The sequence below is a fragment of the Zootoca vivipara genome, chromosome 16 (genome assembly GCF_963506605.1).
Source record: "Zootoca vivipara chromosome 16, rZooViv1.1, whole genome shotgun sequence".
NCBI classification, from domain to species: domain Eukaryota; kingdom Metazoa; phylum Chordata; class Lepidosauria; order Squamata; family Lacertidae; genus Zootoca; species Zootoca vivipara.
In genome coordinates, this window is record NC_083291.1 from 40,095,707 (window position 1) to 40,116,272 (window position 20,566).

Sequence of the window (20,566 nt, forward strand, 5' to 3'; positions counted from 1 at the left end):
GAGGGAGGTGGGACACCCGGATTTGGAGAACGTGAGGCGTCGAGTCCTCGCGAGGTTTCTGCGCTCGCGTTCTGGTTGTGGCATAGCGGGCCGGAGAGTAGTCCGGAGTAGGGGGCCTTGAGGTTCTGGCCCGGGGGCCGTGTTGGCCCGTGTCCCCTACCGGGCCCCGTAGTTCCCTTCCGTTCCTGCTCTGGCGTTTTCCGCAGCCCGCGAAATGGGGTTCCTCAAGCTGATCGAGATCGAGAATTTCAAATCGTACAAGGGGCGGCAAATCATCGGGCCCTTCCGGCGCTTCACGGCCATCATCGGGCCTAACGGATCTGGTGCGCGGGGCAGGCGGCGGTGGAGCGGGGTCGGGTCGGGGGCTGAGCGTTGGATCGGCGCATTTCAGTCTCGCGAGAGGCCAGGCGGGCTTCGCCGAGAGGAAGGCCCCGCCATGGTGCCCACTGCGCCCCTGCACGAGTCGCTGTCCTGGGAGGGATTTCCTCCGCCATGGGGGGCGCCCGCTGTTTGGCGTGGAGGGCTGGGTGGGGGCGCCAGCTTGGTTTGAGCGTTTATGTCAGCTGTGAATGACTGTAGTCTCTCGGATACACCGCTTTGAGAGAGTTTTTCACATTTTTGGTGCAGAAGCAACTTGGTTATGAAAGTTTAAATAGCTGGAGGAGGCACCCTACTGCAGCAAAAGGCGTGTGGGGGTCAAGGTACTCCCCCAAAACTGTGAAATTTGAGAAGGGAGAGCGGTAAGCAGCAGGTTGAGGACATGCTTAGTGGTGACATTTGTCAGGAAAGGGGAGAGACATTCTTAGTTTTTTAAGAGAGGCTCAAATCTTGGGGTGCCCACCACAGATCAGAAGAGGCATTCAATGCAAGAAATAAATTTGTGTATGCTCAGAAGCAATCTTCACAGGTTACAGGGTTGTGGCATGTGCTGCAATGGTTTTAGGGCCCAGGAAATGAAATCTCAAATGACACCTTGAGGGAAAGCCGTATGGCACTTTTGCTAAAATGCATCATGGTTTACTTTGTTGTCCTCCATCCAGGCAAGTCAAACCTCATGGATGCCATCAGCTTTGTGCTTGGTGAGAAAACCAGCAATTTGAGAGTAAAGACATTGCGAGACCTGATCCATGGGGCCCCTGTAGGGAAGCCAGCTGCCAATCGGGCATTTGTCAGCATGGTTTACTCTGAAGATGGCGCTGAAGACCGCACCTTTGCAAGGGTCATCGTAGGTGAGCTTTAGGGACAGGGTGAGGAAATGGTTGGGTGTATGTCATGCTGTAGTATTGGAGTCTCTGGTAAGCCATGTTGCTGGGTGGCTCGAGCAAAGAAGGCTCGGCTACTCTGAAAGGGGTAATGTGGGGGGAGGTCCTGAAGTGAGTCCCATTGTGTTCAGTGGGGCTTATTTCCTTGAAAGTGTGAATAATAGTGCAGCCTTTACATGCTTACATGAAAGTAAGCCCCATTTGAACCCTATAGAACTTATTTCTGAATTGCCTAACGGGCCTAAATCTGCTAGTGCATTCTTCCAAAGAAACCCCATTCTGCTTTTTGCATTTACTTGTTTTTTGTGGAATGCTTTGTAAGGCATTCTTCCAACCCTACGGTATCATCATCTTCAGAATTGGGGAGTAGAGTTAAGGAGCTTCTGGAACTTTGAAGTCTTGGGTTTCTAGTGTTGTCTGAATGATAGTAAATGAGATGTCTGTTTTCTAGGAGGCTCATCAGAGTACAAAATAAACAATAAAGTGGTACAGCTGAGTGAATACAGTGAGGAGCTGGAGAAACTGGGCATTCTAATCAAAGCTAGGAACTTTCTAGTCTTTCAGGTAAGCCCTCCCCCTTTATAATCTCCCCCAAAACACATGCTATAGTACAGGGGTGGCCAACTCCCAACACACTGCGATCTACCTCATAGGGTTAAAAACTGGCAGTGATCTACCCCTTTTTGGGGGGTTCAGATCAAAGTTGTTGAGCTTTTTTTTAGGAAGGAAAGCCCTGTTAGGAAGGAAAGTCCAACACTGTTGAACTTTTTTTAGGGGAGCCAAAGTTGTTGAGGATGTATGAGGGGAGCCAGTGATCTACCATAAGACATAAAGTGATCTACCGGTAGATCACGATCTACCTGTTGGACGTGACTGCTATAGTAGAACATAAATTTATTGGCATTTTCCCACCGAGAGCCCATGTTGACAGCCAAACATGAGCAGACTTTCTTGTAACATTTCCAGAGTTGCTGACACTTGAGCAAAGGTTCATTTAAGAGCATAAGAAAAGCCCTGTAAGATCAGGCCAGTGGTCCAACAGACTCAGTGTCTTGTTCTCACAGTGGCCAATCAAATGTCTTTGGGAAGCCCACAAGCAGGATTTAGGTGCACTTAATTGGGATTCCCAGCAACTGGTATTCAATGTTATACTATGTTCAGTGGGTAGTACACAGCCATCATGGCTAGTGGTTGTGCTTTGTGGGATATGGTATGGGCTCCACATGGATTCTGGGATGGGCTCATGTAATCCTACTCGGAGGAGAGCAGAGATGTGAGATTCAAGCTAATAGGATCCAGTGATGACTAAGCTTTAATTTAACAAATAATTATTTTAACAAACCTTGCTGCTGTGAGGAAGGGCTCTAGCTCAGCAGCGGAACAGTACATACTTGTTGGTTTTTTAGTTACATTTATATACCATCTTTTCTCCAAGGAGCTCAAGGTGGCACACATACTTCTCCTCCTTCCCATTTTATTCTCACAACAGCAACTTGCTGTGAGGTAAGTTAGGCTGAGAGTGAGTGACAGCCCATGTCTCCCAGTGAACTTCATGGCTGAGTGGGGAACCTGGTCTCGCAGGTTCTAATCCAGCTCTCTAACCAACAGGTTTCTGTTCAGTCCACAGCATCTCCAGGTATGACTGGGAAGGACTCCTGTTTGAAACCCTGGAGAGCCACTGCTCTCTGTCCAAGGCTGCTTCTTATGTTCCTATGTTCCTGCTTCAAATAGTGCCATTCTAGTGCTACCCTAAAGTACAAATGCAGACTCCATTGCCTGAGGGATGGTTTTGCCTCTAGCCTATTGAGCTGGGAAGCTGGCAGCAGTGTGGTTCTGAAAAGACAGATAAAAAACCAGACCTACAGGATCTAGCTGTGCCACAGACTCCCACTGCTTGTGTCATCGGTGGCATCTGTCTCTCTGATTTGTCGCATATTATTCAATCCATGCCAGAAGAATGGAGGTGACTAGATAAGATGAATCTCTTGGCTTGTTCTGATGCTGCCTGTTTTCACTGCCCCAGGGTGCGGTGGAGTCTATTGCCATGAAGAACCCCAAGGAGCGCACAGCACTCTTTGAGGAGATCAGTCGCTCGGGGGAGCTGGCTCAGGAGTACGACAAGCGCAAGAAGGAGATGGTCAAGGCAGAAGAAGATACTCAGTTCAATTACCATCGGAAGAAGAACATTGCAGCAGAGCGCAAGGAGGCTAAACAGGAGAAAGAAGAGGTAAAAACTGAAAGCTGTCCTTGGGCTGTGCTTTCCTTATGGGTCCAGAATGTTGTCACACTATCCTTTGGCACTTCAATCGTGGAAACGATTAATTTTTCAGCAGTTTAAGTGGAAATCCAATCTGTTTACGACCACCTTTTCCACATCCATATTCTTCCTCATTTCTTCTTCTCGGCCACCAACACTGCCCTCAACTTCTGCTGATTTTAAAAAAAATGCAGTTCCAAAGAGAAAAATCACTCCTTCCACTCCTCAGTCCCCTGGGCTCATAAAATGTCATGGTCAAAGTGGGCCAGTTCTGGTTATGATAATATCAACACCATCTCTTTCCACCTATCTGGGTGACACTGCTTGTTGGTCGTCAGTTGGGTGGGACTTGCCTCTTAGCTATTGTATTGCTGTGATTGGTGGCATGGTTATGCCTTCCGTATGTTCCAGCACCAGCACAACAATTTAAGTGTCTGGGATTTCCCCGTTCTAGCTCTAGGTGAGGTCTGGCATTTCTTTTGAGGATGGATAGGACTCGGCATGCCCTTCTTGCTATGTCTTCCTCTTTCTGTTATGAATCCTTAACCCTCAGTTCCCTGTTTTGTTATCTAAACAATTTTTCTGCCCATAAATACAACCTTATACAGTACTCACTTCCTTTTCCTGATTAAAATTCCAGTTTAAATAATAATTTTATTCTTTATACCCAGCCACTCTGAGGAATTGATCTTTTATTTTCAAGCATCTTCATTCTCCTCCCCTCCTTATTTTATTTCCTTATCTCTTTTTTTTTGTTTGCTGCCTCATTCTTTTTGTTCTTCAGTGACATCTTTTTTCTACTTAAATATAAAATTGGCCTTTCAGCTGTCTTCATCTTCCCCTCACCTCCTTTGGCTTCAGGGTGCCCTGCCTTATTGCCCTCCTTTCTCTCTTTTTAAGTACTTTTTAAGAGTGCAGTAAGGGACCCGGGTGGTGCTATGGGTTAAACCACAGAGCCCGGGCCTAGGCCTTGCTGATCAGAAGGTCGGCGGTTTGGATCCCCACGATGGGGGTGAGCTCCCATTGCTCGGTCCCTGCTCCTGCCAACCTAGCAGTTCGAAAGCACATCAAAGTACAAGTAGATAAATAGGTACTGCTCCGGCAGGAAGGTAAACGGCGTTTCCGTGCACTGCTCTGGTTTTCCAGAAGCGGCTGGCCACATGATCTGGAAGCTGTACGCTGGCTCCCTCGGCCAATAAAGCGAGATGAGTGCCGCAACCCTAGAGTCGGTCACGACTTTAACTTTAAGAGAATCTGAATTCCTAAATTCCCTGAGAGGGACTGTGTTTAGTGGGAAATAATCCCAGGTAAGTAAAGATAGGATTGCAGCCTAACTATGTCTGTTGAGAAGTAAGTCCTGTTGAATTCAATGAGGCTTACTGCCTGGTAAGTAGAGATAAAATTGAAGCCCAGAAAGTGTGGTGATGTTGCTGTTAAGGTAAAGTGGGTTTAGTTTGAGACTCTAGTGCTTGGGATTTCAAGTCCTTTAGGCTTGCAGCATGTGTTGCCAAAGCTTAAGCCTCATGTTCTCCTTTTTTTGGGGACAGGCAGATCGGTACCAGCGCCTAAAAGACGAGGTTGTGCGAGCTCAAGTCCAGCTGCAACTCTTCAAGTTGTACCACAATGAAGCTGAAATTGAAAAACTGAACAAGGAGCTGGGCTCCAAAAACAAAGAGATTGATAAAGATAAGAAGCGCATGGACAAAGTGGAGGATGAGCTCAAGGACAGGAAGAAGGAGCTGGGCAAAGTGATGAGAGAGCAGCAGCAAATCGAGAAGGAGATCAAGTAAGTGTAGTGGGACGCAAAGAACCAAATTTCAGAATTCTGGGATCTACTATAAAAGCAAAATCTGGACGTTTGGTTCTACCAACCCAGATCCAATCACCATGAGGTCTCCTGCATATACAGGATCTGTGTTAACACAAATCAGGTGTACCGAAAACCCTAAAATTGTACCGGACAACTGGTCAATAATTGCTTAGTTAACAATGTGGTTTTGCGTGTGGGGACTTTGAGGCTAAGGCCAGGGCTAACTAATCCCAAATAAAATCTTTGCTTGATATTATCTGTGACAGATATGGAAACAGCTTGGTTTCGGAGCCATCCTGGTCCACTGACACACACACATTCAAATCATGGAGAAATGTACATGGTCTCCAGAGCATGTCTAAATCTCTTTCCCCTGTTGTTTTCAGTGGGAAGGGGGAAATTCATACCAGAAATTGACAGAAAAACATAATATAATTCCTCTGCTCTCACTTCCAAGCCTGGCAGTGCTTTGGATATAGTGTGATTTTGGCAGTAGAGGAATATGTTAATGGGCTTAATTTGCAGAGTGCGTTATGGTTTTAATAATTCAGGTACACTTTGCATAGAATTTGGAAGGTTTTGGAGGGTTCACGTTTTTCCTCTGACTGTAATAAGCTGTGGTGTTAAATCAGGGCCAAGAAATGTGTGGCCTTTCGGATGTCGCCGGGCTAAAACTGCCACTGGCCCTTAACCAGCATGGTCAGTGGTCAGAGATCACAGGAGTTTAGTCCAGCAACACCTGGAGGGCTACAGGCTCCCCATCCCTGTCCTAAAGCAAATTGATTTAGAGTTGTCAAAATTATAAAATGTATGTACAACAATAGATAGAAAGAATATCTCAAGCAAAATAATATTAGTGTTACTGCAATTAATCTACTCCAGAGATCTTCAGACAGTGTTTGGGGAGAAACTTAGGGCTTCCTTGGAAGCTTATCAGGAGCGCCTTGATAAGAAGAGCATTAATGCTGGACGCATTATCCCCAAATTATAGAACTGGGATGAGGAACCTGTTTTATCTTATCTATTGAGACTGTGGCCTTCAGATGCTGCTGGACGAACTTTGATCACCCTTAAAATTTGCTGTGCTTTCTTGGGCTGATGGGAGTTGTAGTCCAGGAACATCTGGAGGTCCACAAGTTCTTGACTTTATAGCATTCTGATCTAGAACGGGAGTTTGTCTTGGGCTTTCATGGAAACTGGGTATGCAATTGCCATACATAACAAAAGCATTGTGTTTTGCAGGGAAAAGGATTCTGAGCTGAACCAGAAGCGCCCACAGTACATCAAGGCCAAGGAAAACACGTCCCACAAGATAAAAAAGCTGGAAGCTGCCAAGAAGTCCTTGCAGAATGCCCAGAAGCAGTATAAAAAGCGCAAGGGTGATATGGATGAGCTGGAGAAGGAGATGCTATCTGTGGAGAAGGCCCGGCAGGAGTTTGAGGAACGCATGGAAGAAGAGAGCCAGAGCCAAGGCCGGGACCTCACACTGGAGGAGAACCAGGTATGGTCAAGGGAGTAGCTGTGATACTGGCTCCAGTGTTGGAAGGAGGAGGCTGCTAGTTTGCCTTTCTTGGTACAGAAAGTATTGATCTGATGTGTAGAGGTCCTTCCTATTCTAATTAATTCAAGAGGGTTCTGGAAGCTTCTGTTTGTGAAAGAAACTGGTGCAAGCTGGAAGTTTCTAGCTGACACATAAGTTTCTATTCCATTCATGATGTTTGGGTTATTCCTTCAGAGAAGCTGAGTACAGCTGGCTTAAACTGGTCCTGTTATCTCTTTTGTCAAGGTTATGCTGACTATAAGAGTAAAGCCAGAAGGAGCCTGAGTTTCACTTTCTATCTCTTTCCTACTGGTGTGGTGTTCTGTATATAGTATGCTTAGCGTTAAGATTTTAGTCTTATGATAAGTTATTGTAAGTTTAAGTTAAGTCTACTGCAACTGGATTATTTATGGACAGTGCCAATCCTGAATGTATTTGGATTTGTGACCATTATGCCCATTTGCCTTCAGTAGCAGTAAAGCTCTGCTGGATGAAGTATTAATTGCCTCTGGTCTATTTTTTGGGAATCCTGCAACGTGTTTAAGTTTTTACTCTGCTAACTATATGTTGGAATCTGCTCTGGATCAATATGAGTAGTATTCATGTCAGAGACTTCATGTGACTTTGGAGGATAGAAGGAGCTACCTTATACTGAACTGCCCTAAGCAATTTTTAAAATATTATTTATGCATTTTATGTTCCACCCTGCTATGACAAGAAATACTCATGGTGTCTAAAATGCAATACAGCCAAATAACAAAATACATTGTATTAGTAAAATAAAAGCGATTTAAAAGCAGCAGTTTTTTTTAAAGCACAAGAAGTCATAGCTCTCACCCTCAATGCCTGCTGAAATAAAAATGGCATTTAAAGTAAGATTATCAGACATCCCCGTTTCCCGGGGATAGTCCCAGATTTACAAATCAGTCCCCTGACAAAATCAATCTAGTAGGAGGTTAAAAAGTGTCCCCGGATTCATTGAAAAAACTCTGGTAATCTTCATTTAAAGTGCACCTGAAAGTGGGCAATGAAGGGGCCAGGCATGCTGCTCGGGGGAAGCTAAGAGAGAGAAAGTTCCCAGGTCAGTTTTTACAGGAGATGCCAGAGACTAATCATGTGATTTATAAGTCTACAAATGCTATGCTCTTCTGCTGGATATTGATGGCCTCTTTCAACATTTTCAAAATTTGGGGGTGGGGGGTTGTGCAGCGCAGGTGTGTTCACATATGGGCAAAGAAGGATGTTCTCAGCTTTTGATGTGCCTCAATGCCCAGTCTGAGTAGGAAGCATTGGCCTTTGTAAGCATATAAAAGGGTTGTGGCCCAACTTACATTCCCGGGTAGCTGTTTTGGGGGGAAGCTCTCTGAAAGGCAACCACCTCTGTGTCCTGGGCAACTGTCTCCAAAATGTTCCGCTCTCTTTGCTTCTTACCTTTATCAAACAGGTGAAGAAATACCACCGGCTGAAGGAAGAGGCCAGCAAGCGAGCAGCCACACTGGCCCAGGAGCTGGAGAAATTCAACCGCGACCAGAAGGCAGATCAGGACCGCCTTGATCTGGAGGAGAGGAAGAAAGTAGAAACGGAGGTGAGTTGTTTTCCCTGTTGGAGCAGGCCCTCCCCATTTCTCTCCTATTTCCAGGACTTGGCCTGCATTGCCACCCACTCAGGATGTGCATTGCCCCATCCCTTTAAGAAAAACAGAAACTCACCTGCACCTAGAATAACTAGATTTTGTCCTGAATCTGCATGTTTATAACAGTTAGGCAAACTGAGTCAAGTTGCTTAACTCCTTTTTCTTACTTCACATTTATCTTTTACTGATCAGCTTAGGTTTGTTCTGCTTCTGTGTTCCGTGGTGTCGCTTTTTTATGCACCCCCATAGAATTGCACCTAGACCCTCTCAGATTTTTGCGTAAAGGAGTTCTCCTATATTCCTTCCCATTCTCCCCATCACTTTTCCCGTCCTTTCCTTCTCATCAGTCATCTCAGACTCCCCCACCCCAGTCTTTTTATTATCCCATCGCCAAAAGCCGTGTCAAAAGAAGAGAGGGGACTTTAAGCACAAAATGTGTGAGGAGCCATAACAGCAGCTTGTATATAGATAGGCATTATATATTACTTGAAACCTTGGTAGTATAGAACTGGTGGCACTGTACTCCTGATTCCACAAGGCTTTATACAGCTGGATCTGATCCCGTTCCGTAGTACAGATCAAACTGGCCTTGAGCCTTTGGAAGGAGCCAGTAGTGGAGAAGGGTGCACAAGCTAGGGCTGGGTGATAAATCAATGAATTGTCCAAAACCGGTTTGAAGTCCATATTGTGATATCAGTTTCATAGTTTTTCACCTAGAAGTATATTGCGAATCATGGGTTGGGTGGGTGCTATGCAAAAATTACATGAGGGAAAAACCATGAAGGCTTCTCTTGATTCCTGCAGCCCCTGTTAACTGCTGGCTCAGCTCTCTTCTGCCTCCTGCAGGGGGCAGTGAATTGCAAGAGCAGGCGCTGGCAAAAAAATCACGATGTGAGAAAAACCGTGAAGCCAGCCAATGCCTCTGCGTAGCTCCATCCTTATTTCAGGCATCATGATATATTGGTATTTCACTTTTTATTTGAATACCACCTTTCTATATTGGTATACACAAGGCAGTTTACAGCAACAAAGTATACAGCAAAGAATGCACGCCTTATAATAATCTGATCCAATACAAAAAGTTATAATAAAACAACTTTAAAATGGAACAACTTATATCCAAAAAGTAAAATTCAATCTGTTAGATTGTAATCTATTAGTAAAAGTAAATAATAGTAAAATAATCCATTAGAAAAATAATAGTAAATAAAATTAACTCTCAAAACATCATATCAAGATGTTTAGCTAGTGATATATCACAATGCTGAAAACCAAATATTGTCCAGCCCTAATGTAAGTGCAGCCCTCTCCAAGATGGCAGCAGCAAGGCCAGCTTCACTGGGTTCTCCCACCTCCCACAAGCATCATTCTCCGTCCTGCCTTGCTTCAGGGAGAAGCCCTGGCTTTCTTCATGTGCTCCAGTGGCAGAAGGGGGAGTGGACCCAATGTCAGCCACTGACTGAGTCCGGCAGCAGGAGTGTCACTGACACAGCCATCTCTTAGACTGTTGGGCAGTGTAGCCAGCCAAAGCAGGCAGTGAACGGTTTGCACAGGAATGGCTGGGAGACAGAGACAAGGTGAAATGTATTGATTGTTGTGCTGCAGGAGGGAGGAAATAAAGAGAACAGTTATTCCACTTGGTGATGGGCAGGGAAGTTCAGCCTGTGGGCTGCAACTGAGGTGTGCATTAGATTCGATGGCGCATCAGACTCGAGTAAATGCAGTAGTGGTCCCGCTCTATTCTGCTTTGATCAGACCGCACCTGGAATACTGTGTCTAGTTTGGGGCAACACAATTTAAGAAGGATATTGACAATCTGGAACTTTCTGACAGTAAGAGCTGTTCAACAGTGGAATGGTTTCCCTCGGGAGGTTGTGGACTCTCCTTCCTTGGAGAGGCTGGGTGGCCATTGTCATGGATGCATTGCAGGGGATTGGACTAGAGCACCCTTGGGGCCCCTTCCAACTCTATGATTCTAGGATTAACAGTTATCCCACCCCTTTCCCAGCGAGGTGGCAGGGCTGTGCAGATTACAGGGAGCTGCCCTCCTTTCCTCCTCCTCCACCCATAGTAGCTTCTTGAGGGGGGCACAGCTGTGCGCCCCTTAATGGAGCAGTTTAAAGGACCCCACACCTTGCCTCTGGCTTCTGCTACCCAGTGGCTACGTGCAAGGTCCTTTAAACTGCTCCATTGAGGGGCGCACAGCTGAACACCCCTCAATGGAGACATGGGGTGGAGCCTGCATCCCGATGCCGGCTAGCGCAAGCTGGCAGCAAAGTGCGTATTTACTCAAGTCTAATGCACCATCGAATTCAATGTGCACCCAATTTTTCACAGCCTAATTTGGCAAGAAAAAAAAGTTGCACATTAGACTCAAGTAAATTTGGTACTTCCCTTGTTCTGGACACTAGGCTTCTCTTGAGGCAGCCTAGAATAGCATTAGCTTTTTTTGCTGCTGCATCACACTGTTGACTCATGTTAAGATTGCGGTCCACCAAGACTCCAAGATCCTTTTCACATGTACTTCTGGCAAGCCAAGTGTCCCACGTCTTCTATTTGTGCAGCTGTTTCTTCCCGCCCTAGTGTAGAACCTTACATTTGTCCCTTTTGAAATTCATTTTGTTCTTCTGGGCCCAGTTCTCCAATCTGTCAAAGTCATTTTGAATTCTGATTCTGTCTTCTGTGGCACTAGCTACCCCTCCCAGTTTTTTGGATGAGCATCCCCTGAATTCCTTTGTCCAAGTCGTTTACAAAGACATTGAACAACAACAGGCCCTGGACAGAATCCCGTGGCACCCCTTAGTTTGAGACTCACTGTGAAGGTTCTTTGGTCCGATTTTTTTTTAATGTCTTGAAGATTCATATTAGTGCAATTGTTGAGAAATCACAGTATGAGCAGGCCTGACTAGGGTTTAATAGAAGTCATTGTCCAGTTTCAGGCCCTGCATTTTTAAGAAGCATCCTCCTTTGACTCTATGACAGTGTGGGCAACCTCCAGCCCACAGGCCAATCTCGGGCCGTTTTCCCCAAATTGCACCCACTCAGCCATCAATTGACATCATTGGTGATGTCAGCTGATGGGCAGGTGGACATGGTTTAATCCTGTCTTGGCTGCATGCCCTGTTCCTGGCAGTGAACAGGATTGTGCAGTCAAGGCAGTAGAGTTTAATCTCCATGAGATCAAATCCTGCTCAAAAAACCCTTTTGAAGCAGCTCGTGTTGTTCTCCTGCGGGCAAGTGGAAGCAGCAGTGGAAAAGAAAACACTCCACCACTGGCCAACTGCCTGCTTGCAGGAGAATCACATGAGCTGTTCAAAGCAGTGTTTTTGGAACCCAGTGCTAAGCAGGATTGTTCTTCCTCCATGTGAGCTGATGCTAGGTGATGTATCAATATATCGCCCAGGACTGGCATGAGGGGCAGACTGATGGCGGCTTCACTCGGCATATTGCAGGTGAAGCCACTGCCACTCCGGAGTCCCTTTGCCCCGAGCGCAGTGAGTGAAAACAAGCTGTAGCTGGGTGCTGGAGGCAGAGGGACTCAGGAGCGGTGACGGTTTCACCACCGATATACCACTGAGTGAAGCCACCATTGCACTCTGCCTGCATATTTCATCAGTGAGGTGCAATACAGCTTGTTCCTCCCTCCGCTTCTTTAAACTGCTTGGCTCAGAAGCCAAGCCGTTTTATGGAGCCCCTGACCTTTCTCTGGCTGACACAAGTTAGCACTGGGGTGGGAGCTCCTTTAAAGTGCTCCTGCTCCCCAGCTGAGGGAGCCCCAATCCTCCTTCTGCTGATGGGAATTTGTAAAACACCAGGTCAGGGAAGACTGCTGTCAGAAAATCTTCTGAACTCTCTTAGGAATTAATAAGTTGAGCAAGTTCCCAGGGAAGAGGTATGTCAGGTGTTGGGGGACCTTTTACCCTCCAGATGTTGCTGAACGACAATTCTCATCAACTTTTTTGTTGGGGTTGGTGCAGTTCTGGAGGGCCAAAAGTTCCCCACTCCTTCTGTAAGGGAAGCCTGAAGGGTGGTATTTCCTGCTTCCATGAAACAAGTGGATTCCAGAGACATACAGCCTTTCCATACCCAAGATCAATCTTTCACCCTTACTTGGAATGCAGGATACATTTTTTATGTTTTCCTCTTCATATAACCAGAGTAGTTTGGTTCCCCCCCCCCAACAGCTTTTTTACCTTCTCTCCCCTTTGCTCTCTGACTGGCAGTCTCTCTTTATTTCCCTAGAAGAGGGCTTCAATGCCTCTTAGGTGATCTAGCTTAATTTAAGACCAGTAGTTTAAGTGACTGTCAGCTGGTAATATTGCTTGTTAAGGTGGTTCTCATTCAAGGGGGTCAGAGACTGGTCTTTGGCATTGGTTGAGTAGGGCCCTGGCTTTGAGCTAAGCTCCACTCGTGCTTGCTCACATTTGGCTTATTCATTTTGTCTTGTAGGCCAAGATAAAGCAGAAATTGCGGGAGATTGAAGAAAACCAAAAACGTATTGAGAAGCTGGAGGAGTACATTGCTACTAGCAAGTAAGGGCAAGGAAGGGGCCACATAATATTGGGGATGTGTGCCTTAAGCAGACTGTGGTGGGGAAAGGATAAGGAAGTTGGGCTCTGTTTTGGGATTGCTTAGGAGTCCCACCCTACAAGCCATCATATTAGTCCCTCCCAGCACAGTGCAACCAAGCCTAATTCAGGCATGGAGTGACCAGGGAGTCTGTGCCATCTTCTTACTGCTCGTTCTTTAGGCAGTCCTTGGAGGAGCAAAAGAAGCTGGAGGGGGAGCTGACAGAGGAGGTAGAGCTGGCCAAGCGCCGGATCGATGAGATTAACAAGGAGCTGAACCAGGTGATGGAGCAGCTGGGGGATGCTCGCATTGACCGGCAGGAGAACAGCCGGCAGCAGCGCAAGGCTGAGATCATGGAAAGCATCAAGCGCCTCTACCCTGGCTCTGTGGTAAGTGTAGAAGAACAATAGCAAGCTCCTCAAGGCAGAGCCGAGGGTATATGGCAGAGGGTGGGAGGGATAGAATTGGAGACTAGAGCCCCTCCTTGCCTCATTCCACTTCCTTGTTTCCCACAGTACGGGCGCTTAATTGACCTCTGCCAGCCGACCCAGAAGAAATACCAGATCGCTGTCACCAAGGTCCTGGGCAAGAACATGGACGCCATCATTGTTGATTCAGAGAAGACTGGCCGGGACTGTATCCAGTACATCAAGGAGCAGCGAGGCGAGCCTGAGACCTTCCTGCCCCTTGACTACCTTGAGGTGAGGCCTAACAAGGCCTAGGCGTGGTGGTGGATTACTGCAGAGATAGATAAATCTCCACGTTTGTGCTAGCCTGCCGATGATCAGGTGGTATCTTTTTTCCTACCCCGCCCCCTGTTCAGCTCCCAACACTTTCTATAGGTAGCTCCCTCAGACTGATTCTGAGGTAGGATTTGCACAGAGCTCTTGCCCAAGGGACTCCATTTCCCCCCTTTTTGCTCCTTCTCATGTAGCCACCTCACTTCAATGATAAGCTGCTTTTGAAACAAAGGTATACATGTAAAGTTATAAAGGTGTTGGGGAAGGACTGTCTCCACCTCAGTGGCTGGAGTAACTTTGAGTGATCTGCAGACTGGCACAAGCTTGTCACTGTGCATCTCTGCCCTCCCCCTGAGCCAAAACGGCTATATATTGCAGGTGAAACCGACAGACGAGAAGCTCCGGGAGCTGAAGGGAGCCAAGTTGGTGATTGACGTGATTCGCTACGAGCCGCCTCACATCAAGAAGGCCCTGCAGTATGCTTGCGGGAATGCCCTTGTGTGTGACAATGTGGAGGATGCCCGTCGCATTGCCTTTGGAGGGCACCAGCGTCACAAGGTCTGAGAAGTCTTGCAAGCCACTCTTAAGTTTCTTGCCTCTCAGCCTCCCCCGGAACTACAAACACAGTCCCATTCAAAATTCTACAGCAAGGAACCTTGAATTTCTGTTAACTGCATAGACGTACAGTATGCAGACTAAGAAAACATGCTGGTATTTCCTTTATTTGGTTTCTGCTTTTACTAAAAAGACACCAAAGCTCCAGCTTCTTGTTAATGAATAGCTTCCTCTGGTCTCATCTTTGGTTTTGGAAAGTTTACCAAATCTTGTTCATTCACATTTGTCTTTGCAGCCAGGAGGGCTAGAAACTTTTAATGAAAATTTAAAGATGAGATTTTCAGGATGCTATGGTAAATTGTGCACTCAGTTCCCAGTTTGGTGTTTGCACAGAACTGCAGAACACCCTTGGCTGTAACGCCAAAAGTCCCGCTTCCTTCTGCATATTGTGTACTGTAGCATACTGTTGCTGATAGCCAAGACCTGAGGTGGCTGCTGCTGCTTGGCGTGACTTGCTGTGTTCTGTCTTCCGTCCTTTTCTCTTCCAGACTGTAGCCCTGGATGGGACCCTCTTTCAGAAGTCTGGGGTGATCTCAGGAGGTGCCAGTGACCTGAAAGCCAAGGCCAGGCGCTGGGATGAAAAGGCTGTGGACAAGCTGAAAGAGAAGAAGGAGAGGCTGACAGAGGAGCTAAAGGTTGGAATGGCTTTGAGTTGCGGGATAATGCTTGCCAAGCTCTGCTACACGCTCTCAATAGCATGGCGAGAGAAATGTTGACGGGAAATAATTTGGGGCGTCGTTGAAGGTCCCAAGCTAGAAATGCACCAGACTCATTTGGGATGCCCAGGGGGTCTAACAGGGATAGAGAGCACAGCACCAAAAATAAAGGACACCACAGTCCTACACACAGAATTACAGGGTGCCTATCCAGTCTCAGAGATTTGGTCTCCATCAGAACTCATAGCAGTTCAGATAGAGATTGAACTGACTGATGGAAGAACAAGGTGAGAAGTAACGGGGTGTTTTGCCAGGCAAGAGTGGGGTGTTTAGGAGAACAAGACAGGTGTCATTTTGGCTGAAGGGGTTGTGCTTAACACAAGCTTTCCTTATGTTGCTCACCAGAAATCCTTCTTCCTAAAGCTCCTTCTTGTTTCTGGTTTTGTTGGAATTACTGGCTTTCCATGAATGCCTCTCCCCGAATCTGGCAGTATTTAACTTGTTTATATTTTTAACAGGATTTATATACCACTTAATTGTAAATAAGACCTCTAAAATCAAGTTTCAAGAAAATCAAAGTACAAATAAAATCAATAGTTAAAAATATACAGTGTAAGCTAAAATTCCAGTTAAAATATTTGTTAACTTTACATGGATTTACATCAAACCCTTGAGCACTTTAAAAGCAGTAATTTTCAAGACTGGGAGGAGTGACAGTCAAGGCAATGAGTCCTTCCTTGTTCCTTACTTTCTCTCAGAGCCTGACAAGAGTTTATGGTTTGGAGAGAGACTTTCAGATAGGAATTGAAAATGATCGAATGTTACTCTACAAAAATGCCTCCCTGAATTTATGAAACTAGCACATAAAAGTCTGGGCTATGGAAGGTTGTTTTCTGTCTGTAAAAGTATCCAGGTGTATAAATTTCCAGTTGTAGTTTGAAGTGGTGCAACGCAGGCAGATGATTACCACCTCTTAGGCTGTCTTCCTCAATACTCTCCTAAAGAGTAAGTCCCACTGAACTCAGTGGGGACTTCTGTGAAAACAGGCTTAGGATTATACTGCATGCGCATCACTGGCTGCATTTGTATGTGATGTAACGTTTAGCGTTACAAGGACGAGTCACAGTGAGCATCAGACTCGCATGCTCTCCCTGATGAAATAGACTCTTGTCTACAGAGAAACATGCCTCAAACGCATTAATTTTTTTCTTGTGTTACAGGGCACCATCATTTTGGCTTGAAATTGCACTGTTCACGCAGTGCATAAATGCATCTTTTTAGGGGACTAGCTACCTGTCGGGGAGTTGTTTTCAGCTTTCTGAGACAGCATTGGGGTTCCTCCTTTACGCCTTATGAATTTATTCCTGGCATTTAGCTGCTTCACATTGGCTGCAGCATCACAACAAAATTGTTTCCTCATTCCATTTTTCTTTCTGCACCCCACTCCCCCTACATCTCCTTTTCTCATTTCCAGGAGCAAATGAAAGCCAAGCGGAAGGAGGCAGAGCTGCGCCAAGTCCAGTCCCAGGCCCATGGCTTGCAAATGCGTCTGAAATACTCCCAGAGTGACTTGGAGCAAACCAAGACCCGTCATCTTGCTCTCAATCTCCAGGTATGACAGCTTGCTGGGACCATACATCCTTCGGGCCTCCAACTTCCAAGGTAGCTCTCTTGAGTTTTGTAGGCTTGCCTTTGAGCTAAAGCAGTAGGTGCAGCAGAAGATGCTCGGGGATGTTCATTTGGAGGGCTGTCCTGTGCAACCTTTAAAGACTACCATGGTTGTGGCATGCAAGTTCACCCCTGTGCTGGATATAAACTCTGAAGCCCCAGTCTTGCCATGATCTGAAGGAACTGAAGTGTAATTTGCTTGAGAGAGATTCCTACCATCAACCCCTCAGTTCCTTCTGAATTATATCCCTAATAGAATGCTATACCCAACAGGAAAAGTCCAAGCTGGAAAGTGAATTGGCCAACTTTGGGCCCCGCATCAATGACATCAAACGCATCATCCAGGGGAGGGACCGTGAGATGAAGGAGCTCAAGGAGAAGATGAACCAGGTGCGATGGATCAAGACATAGGGCTAGGCCTTGTTAATGCTTGCTACTTTTATTTATTTATTTATTTATTATCATTCACTCTTTGGAGGCGCAGCCTTTGCTATTGGTTGTCCTTATGGCATAGGCTCCCGAATCTGTACCTGATTCAATGTCTTTGGAGGGATGATTTTCCCAGCCCATGGGCAAGAGAGATCCATTCTAAAGTAGTGACCTATGGATTGTCCCCATCAGAACTATTAAAACTGGACCTAGCCACGGCTAAAAGAACCCTCATTCAAAAACTTGAGGAGATTGACCTCCAACAAAACACCATTCTGGGTAGTGGCACTTGCTCACCACTAAATCTTGGCATAGTGCCTTCCCAGCAGATACCATCTTATTTGACTTCCTTGTCTGTAGCGGTCCACAGATACGCCTTTATTAAGGCAAGATTTAATGCCTTTCCTTCCAATGTTATGAACAATAGATTTTCCAAAGGTCAGATTTCAGCTGTGTGTGTATGTGATAATAGATCTATTGAATCCTTACAACATATACTATTTTGCTGCCCACTGCATTCAGTTTCTAGGACCAGATTTTTGTTCCCTTTATTATCGGAAACCTCGGGTGACTCCTTGGAAACACAGTTAACACATTTACTGCAAGATTCTGATCCGAGTAGGTCCCTTTTTGTTGCCAGGTTTCTGATTACAGTCTTAGCTTATAAGAGGAAAAATGGATTACTTTATGATTATTGATCTCGCTTATATAATACTGATTTATAGTGATAATCTGATATTTTAAGTGCTGTATTGCTCTTATTTTAATGGAATCTAGAAATTTATGATTTTAGATATGTATTTTAATTTTATTAATTTTATTTTGTCATATTTGCTTTGTTGTACAATGTATATTGGTATTGAATATGGGCCTATGGCCGTAATAAACTATCTATCTATCTATCTATTTATTATCATTACTACTATGACTTTTATTATAAATTATTATATATTTCTATCCCAAAATAGCCTAAGGTGGTTGTGTAACTTCTTAAGGAAAATCTATACAATGACGAATGTATCTGCAGCAGTTCTTATCAATGTGGAAAAAGGTTTCCCGAAAGTGGAAATCTGGTGTTAAAAAACCCACTCAAAACTACTCTACTCCATCTCATCCTGCTCCTCTCACTTTAGTTCCTTCCCATCCTTGCAGGTGGAAGATGAGGTATTTGAGGAGTTCTGCCGGGAGATTGGGGTAAGGAACATCAGGGAGTTTGAGGAGGAGAAGGTGAAACGCCAGAACGAGATTGCCAAGAAAAGGTAACCAGCCCAGCTTTGTGCCCTCACGGAGTCTCCCAGTCTGAAGAATACGGAAGCCATGTGAATGCATGGATGGGTTTGGATCTGGGACCCAATTTCAACCCCTGTCCCTCTGCAGGTTGGAGTTTGAAAACCAGAAGACCCGTCTGGGCATCCAGCTGGACTTTGAGAAGAACCAGCTGAAGGAGGATCAGGACAAAGTGCACATGTGGGAGCAGACGGTCAAGAAAGATGAAGCTGAGATAGAGAAACTCAAGAAGGTGCAAGGATGGGCTGATGGTGGCTAGGAGGGTTTGGTCCAGGAGTTACCTGTGGCTTGAAGGTGGGGAAGAAGGCAGTAGAGTCTCTGGTCGAGCTCATAGTCTCTCTGTTTCTCTCTGCCCCCCCACTTAAGGAGGAACAGCGGCACATGAAGATCATTGATGAGACCATGGCTCAGCTGCAGGACCTGAAGAACCAGCACTTGGCCAAGAAATCTGAGGTGAACGACAAGAATCACGAGATGGAGGAGATTCGGAAGAAGCTGGGCGGGGCCAACAAGTGAGTCTTGGCTTCTGGAGGCAGAGGCTAGGGAATGTAGGAAGGGTGGCTACTAAGACACACACCCCTCCGTTTTTGTGGATTTGGGGGGTGGAGGGATGCTTGATAACCTTTCCCCTTTCTCTAAGGTGGGAAGTTTGTAAAATGGCTGGAGGTGAATCCTGTGCTGGATCTGACCAAATGCAGTAGCGTCCTCCTTCTAGGGGCAGCCAGCCAGAAGCCTCTGGGACAGCTCCCCTATGGGTTGTCCCTAGCATCTAGTCCTTGGAGGTCCACTTCCTCTGGACAGGGATAGCTGTTGATAGCAAAAATGTCTCTATATTTCTCTTTTTTATTTGATTCAATTTAATATTTATAGTAAATATTATCAATATTGTAACTATTAATATAAAATATTAAATCAACTCAACTCTTCTTTTTCTAAAAAGCACAAGGTCCGCAAACTTTGGCTTGGATTAGTAGCCATTCCCCTGTGCTTCCTGCTTCCCCTGTGTCCCCCCCCCCCCCAAAAAAATGCTGCAATGGTGCTGCTGTGCCTGACACAAGGGAACGCGCTCCCTCCTGGAGAGGATTATATGATGGAGATGTTTCCTGCTCTTCACTCTTTCCACACAGTTCATGTTTTAATTGGCTTGTTCCTCAGCTTACTGCCTCTGCAAGTAATTAATCACTCCAGGTCTCTTTATCACACACCTCCCCACAAGCTATTTGTTGAGGTTACCCACCTCCCAGGAATTAATGACTTGAACCTCCATTAACATTCTTGAAACACTTGACAACTGCTGGTCAATCCACAAGTAGTACTTGCAGCAGAACATGTGGGTGCGTGAACTGAAGAGTGCTTGCCCCATGGTAGCATACTCTGGAATGTGCTGCCTCTGATCTGGGCTGTACCTGAGTGTAGAATTCATTCCAGGAATTTACAGCAGGGATTGAGCATCTGCAGCCCTCCAAGTGTCACTGGATTCCAACTCTCATCAGCCCCAGCCAGAAGGCCAATGGTCAGGGATGATGGGATAGGGCCACATGTTTCTGATCCTTGCTTTACAGCAGAAGAGGACTCTCTAAGGCAGGCATCCCCAAACCTCCGCCCTCCAGATGTTTTGGACTACAATTCCCATCTTCCCCAACCACTGGTCCTGTTAGCTAGGGATCATTGTAGGCCAAAATATCTGGAGGGCCACAGTTTGGGGATGCCTGCTCTAAGGTATGATCTTCCTTGGAGCAGAGCCCAATCAAGCAGTGTTTGCTGCTTCCAACCTGGCCCCAAACCAAGTAGGATTCACAATGGTTGCAGATTGGGTCCCTTTTAAAACAGCCTTGAGCTCCAACCTCTGGCCTAGGAACCCTCAGTGCTTCCCAAAGCCTTCACACTGCCTTCCTAAAGGCAAATCTGTGTCTCCTCTTTGACTTTGGCTCTCAGGGAGATGACTCACTTGCAGAAGGAAGTGACAGCCATTGAGACCAAGCTGGAGCAGAAGCGCAGTGACCGCCACAATCTGCTGCAAGCTTGCAAGATGCAGGACATCAAACTGCCCCTCTCTAAAGGCACCATGGATGATATCAGTCAGGAGGAGGTAAGCAGAGT

The 20,566-nt window shown here is 46.0% G+C and overlaps 1 protein-coding gene across 1 annotated transcript in view; it reads left to right on the plus strand.

Moving 5' to 3' along the window:
* Positions 1-39: 39 nt before the first annotated feature.
* SMC1A (structural maintenance of chromosomes 1A) overlaps positions 40-20,566 on the plus strand; it is a 30,355-nt gene continuing 9,828 nt past the window's right edge. The window contains exons 1-18 of the mRNA XM_035140900.2: positions 40-323; positions 1,041-1,229; positions 1,714-1,826; positions 3,286-3,489; positions 5,067-5,305; positions 6,572-6,830; positions 8,314-8,454; positions 12,952-13,034; positions 13,253-13,460; positions 13,587-13,772; positions 14,190-14,369; positions 14,915-15,061; positions 16,557-16,694; positions 17,024-17,140; positions 18,332-18,438; positions 18,557-18,698; positions 18,833-18,978; positions 20,402-20,555. Coding sequence (XP_034996791.1) covers positions 215-323; positions 1,041-1,229; positions 1,714-1,826; positions 3,286-3,489; positions 5,067-5,305; positions 6,572-6,830; positions 8,314-8,454; positions 12,952-13,034; positions 13,253-13,460; positions 13,587-13,772; positions 14,190-14,369; positions 14,915-15,061; positions 16,557-16,694; positions 17,024-17,140; positions 18,332-18,438; positions 18,557-18,698; positions 18,833-18,978; positions 20,402-20,555 — 2,862 coding nt within the window. The 5' untranslated portion in view covers positions 40-214. The remainder of the gene's footprint in view (positions 324-1,040; positions 1,230-1,713; positions 1,827-3,285; positions 3,490-5,066; positions 5,306-6,571; positions 6,831-8,313; positions 8,455-12,951; positions 13,035-13,252; positions 13,461-13,586; positions 13,773-14,189; positions 14,370-14,914; positions 15,062-16,556; positions 16,695-17,023; positions 17,141-18,331; positions 18,439-18,556; positions 18,699-18,832; positions 18,979-20,401; positions 20,556-20,566) is intronic.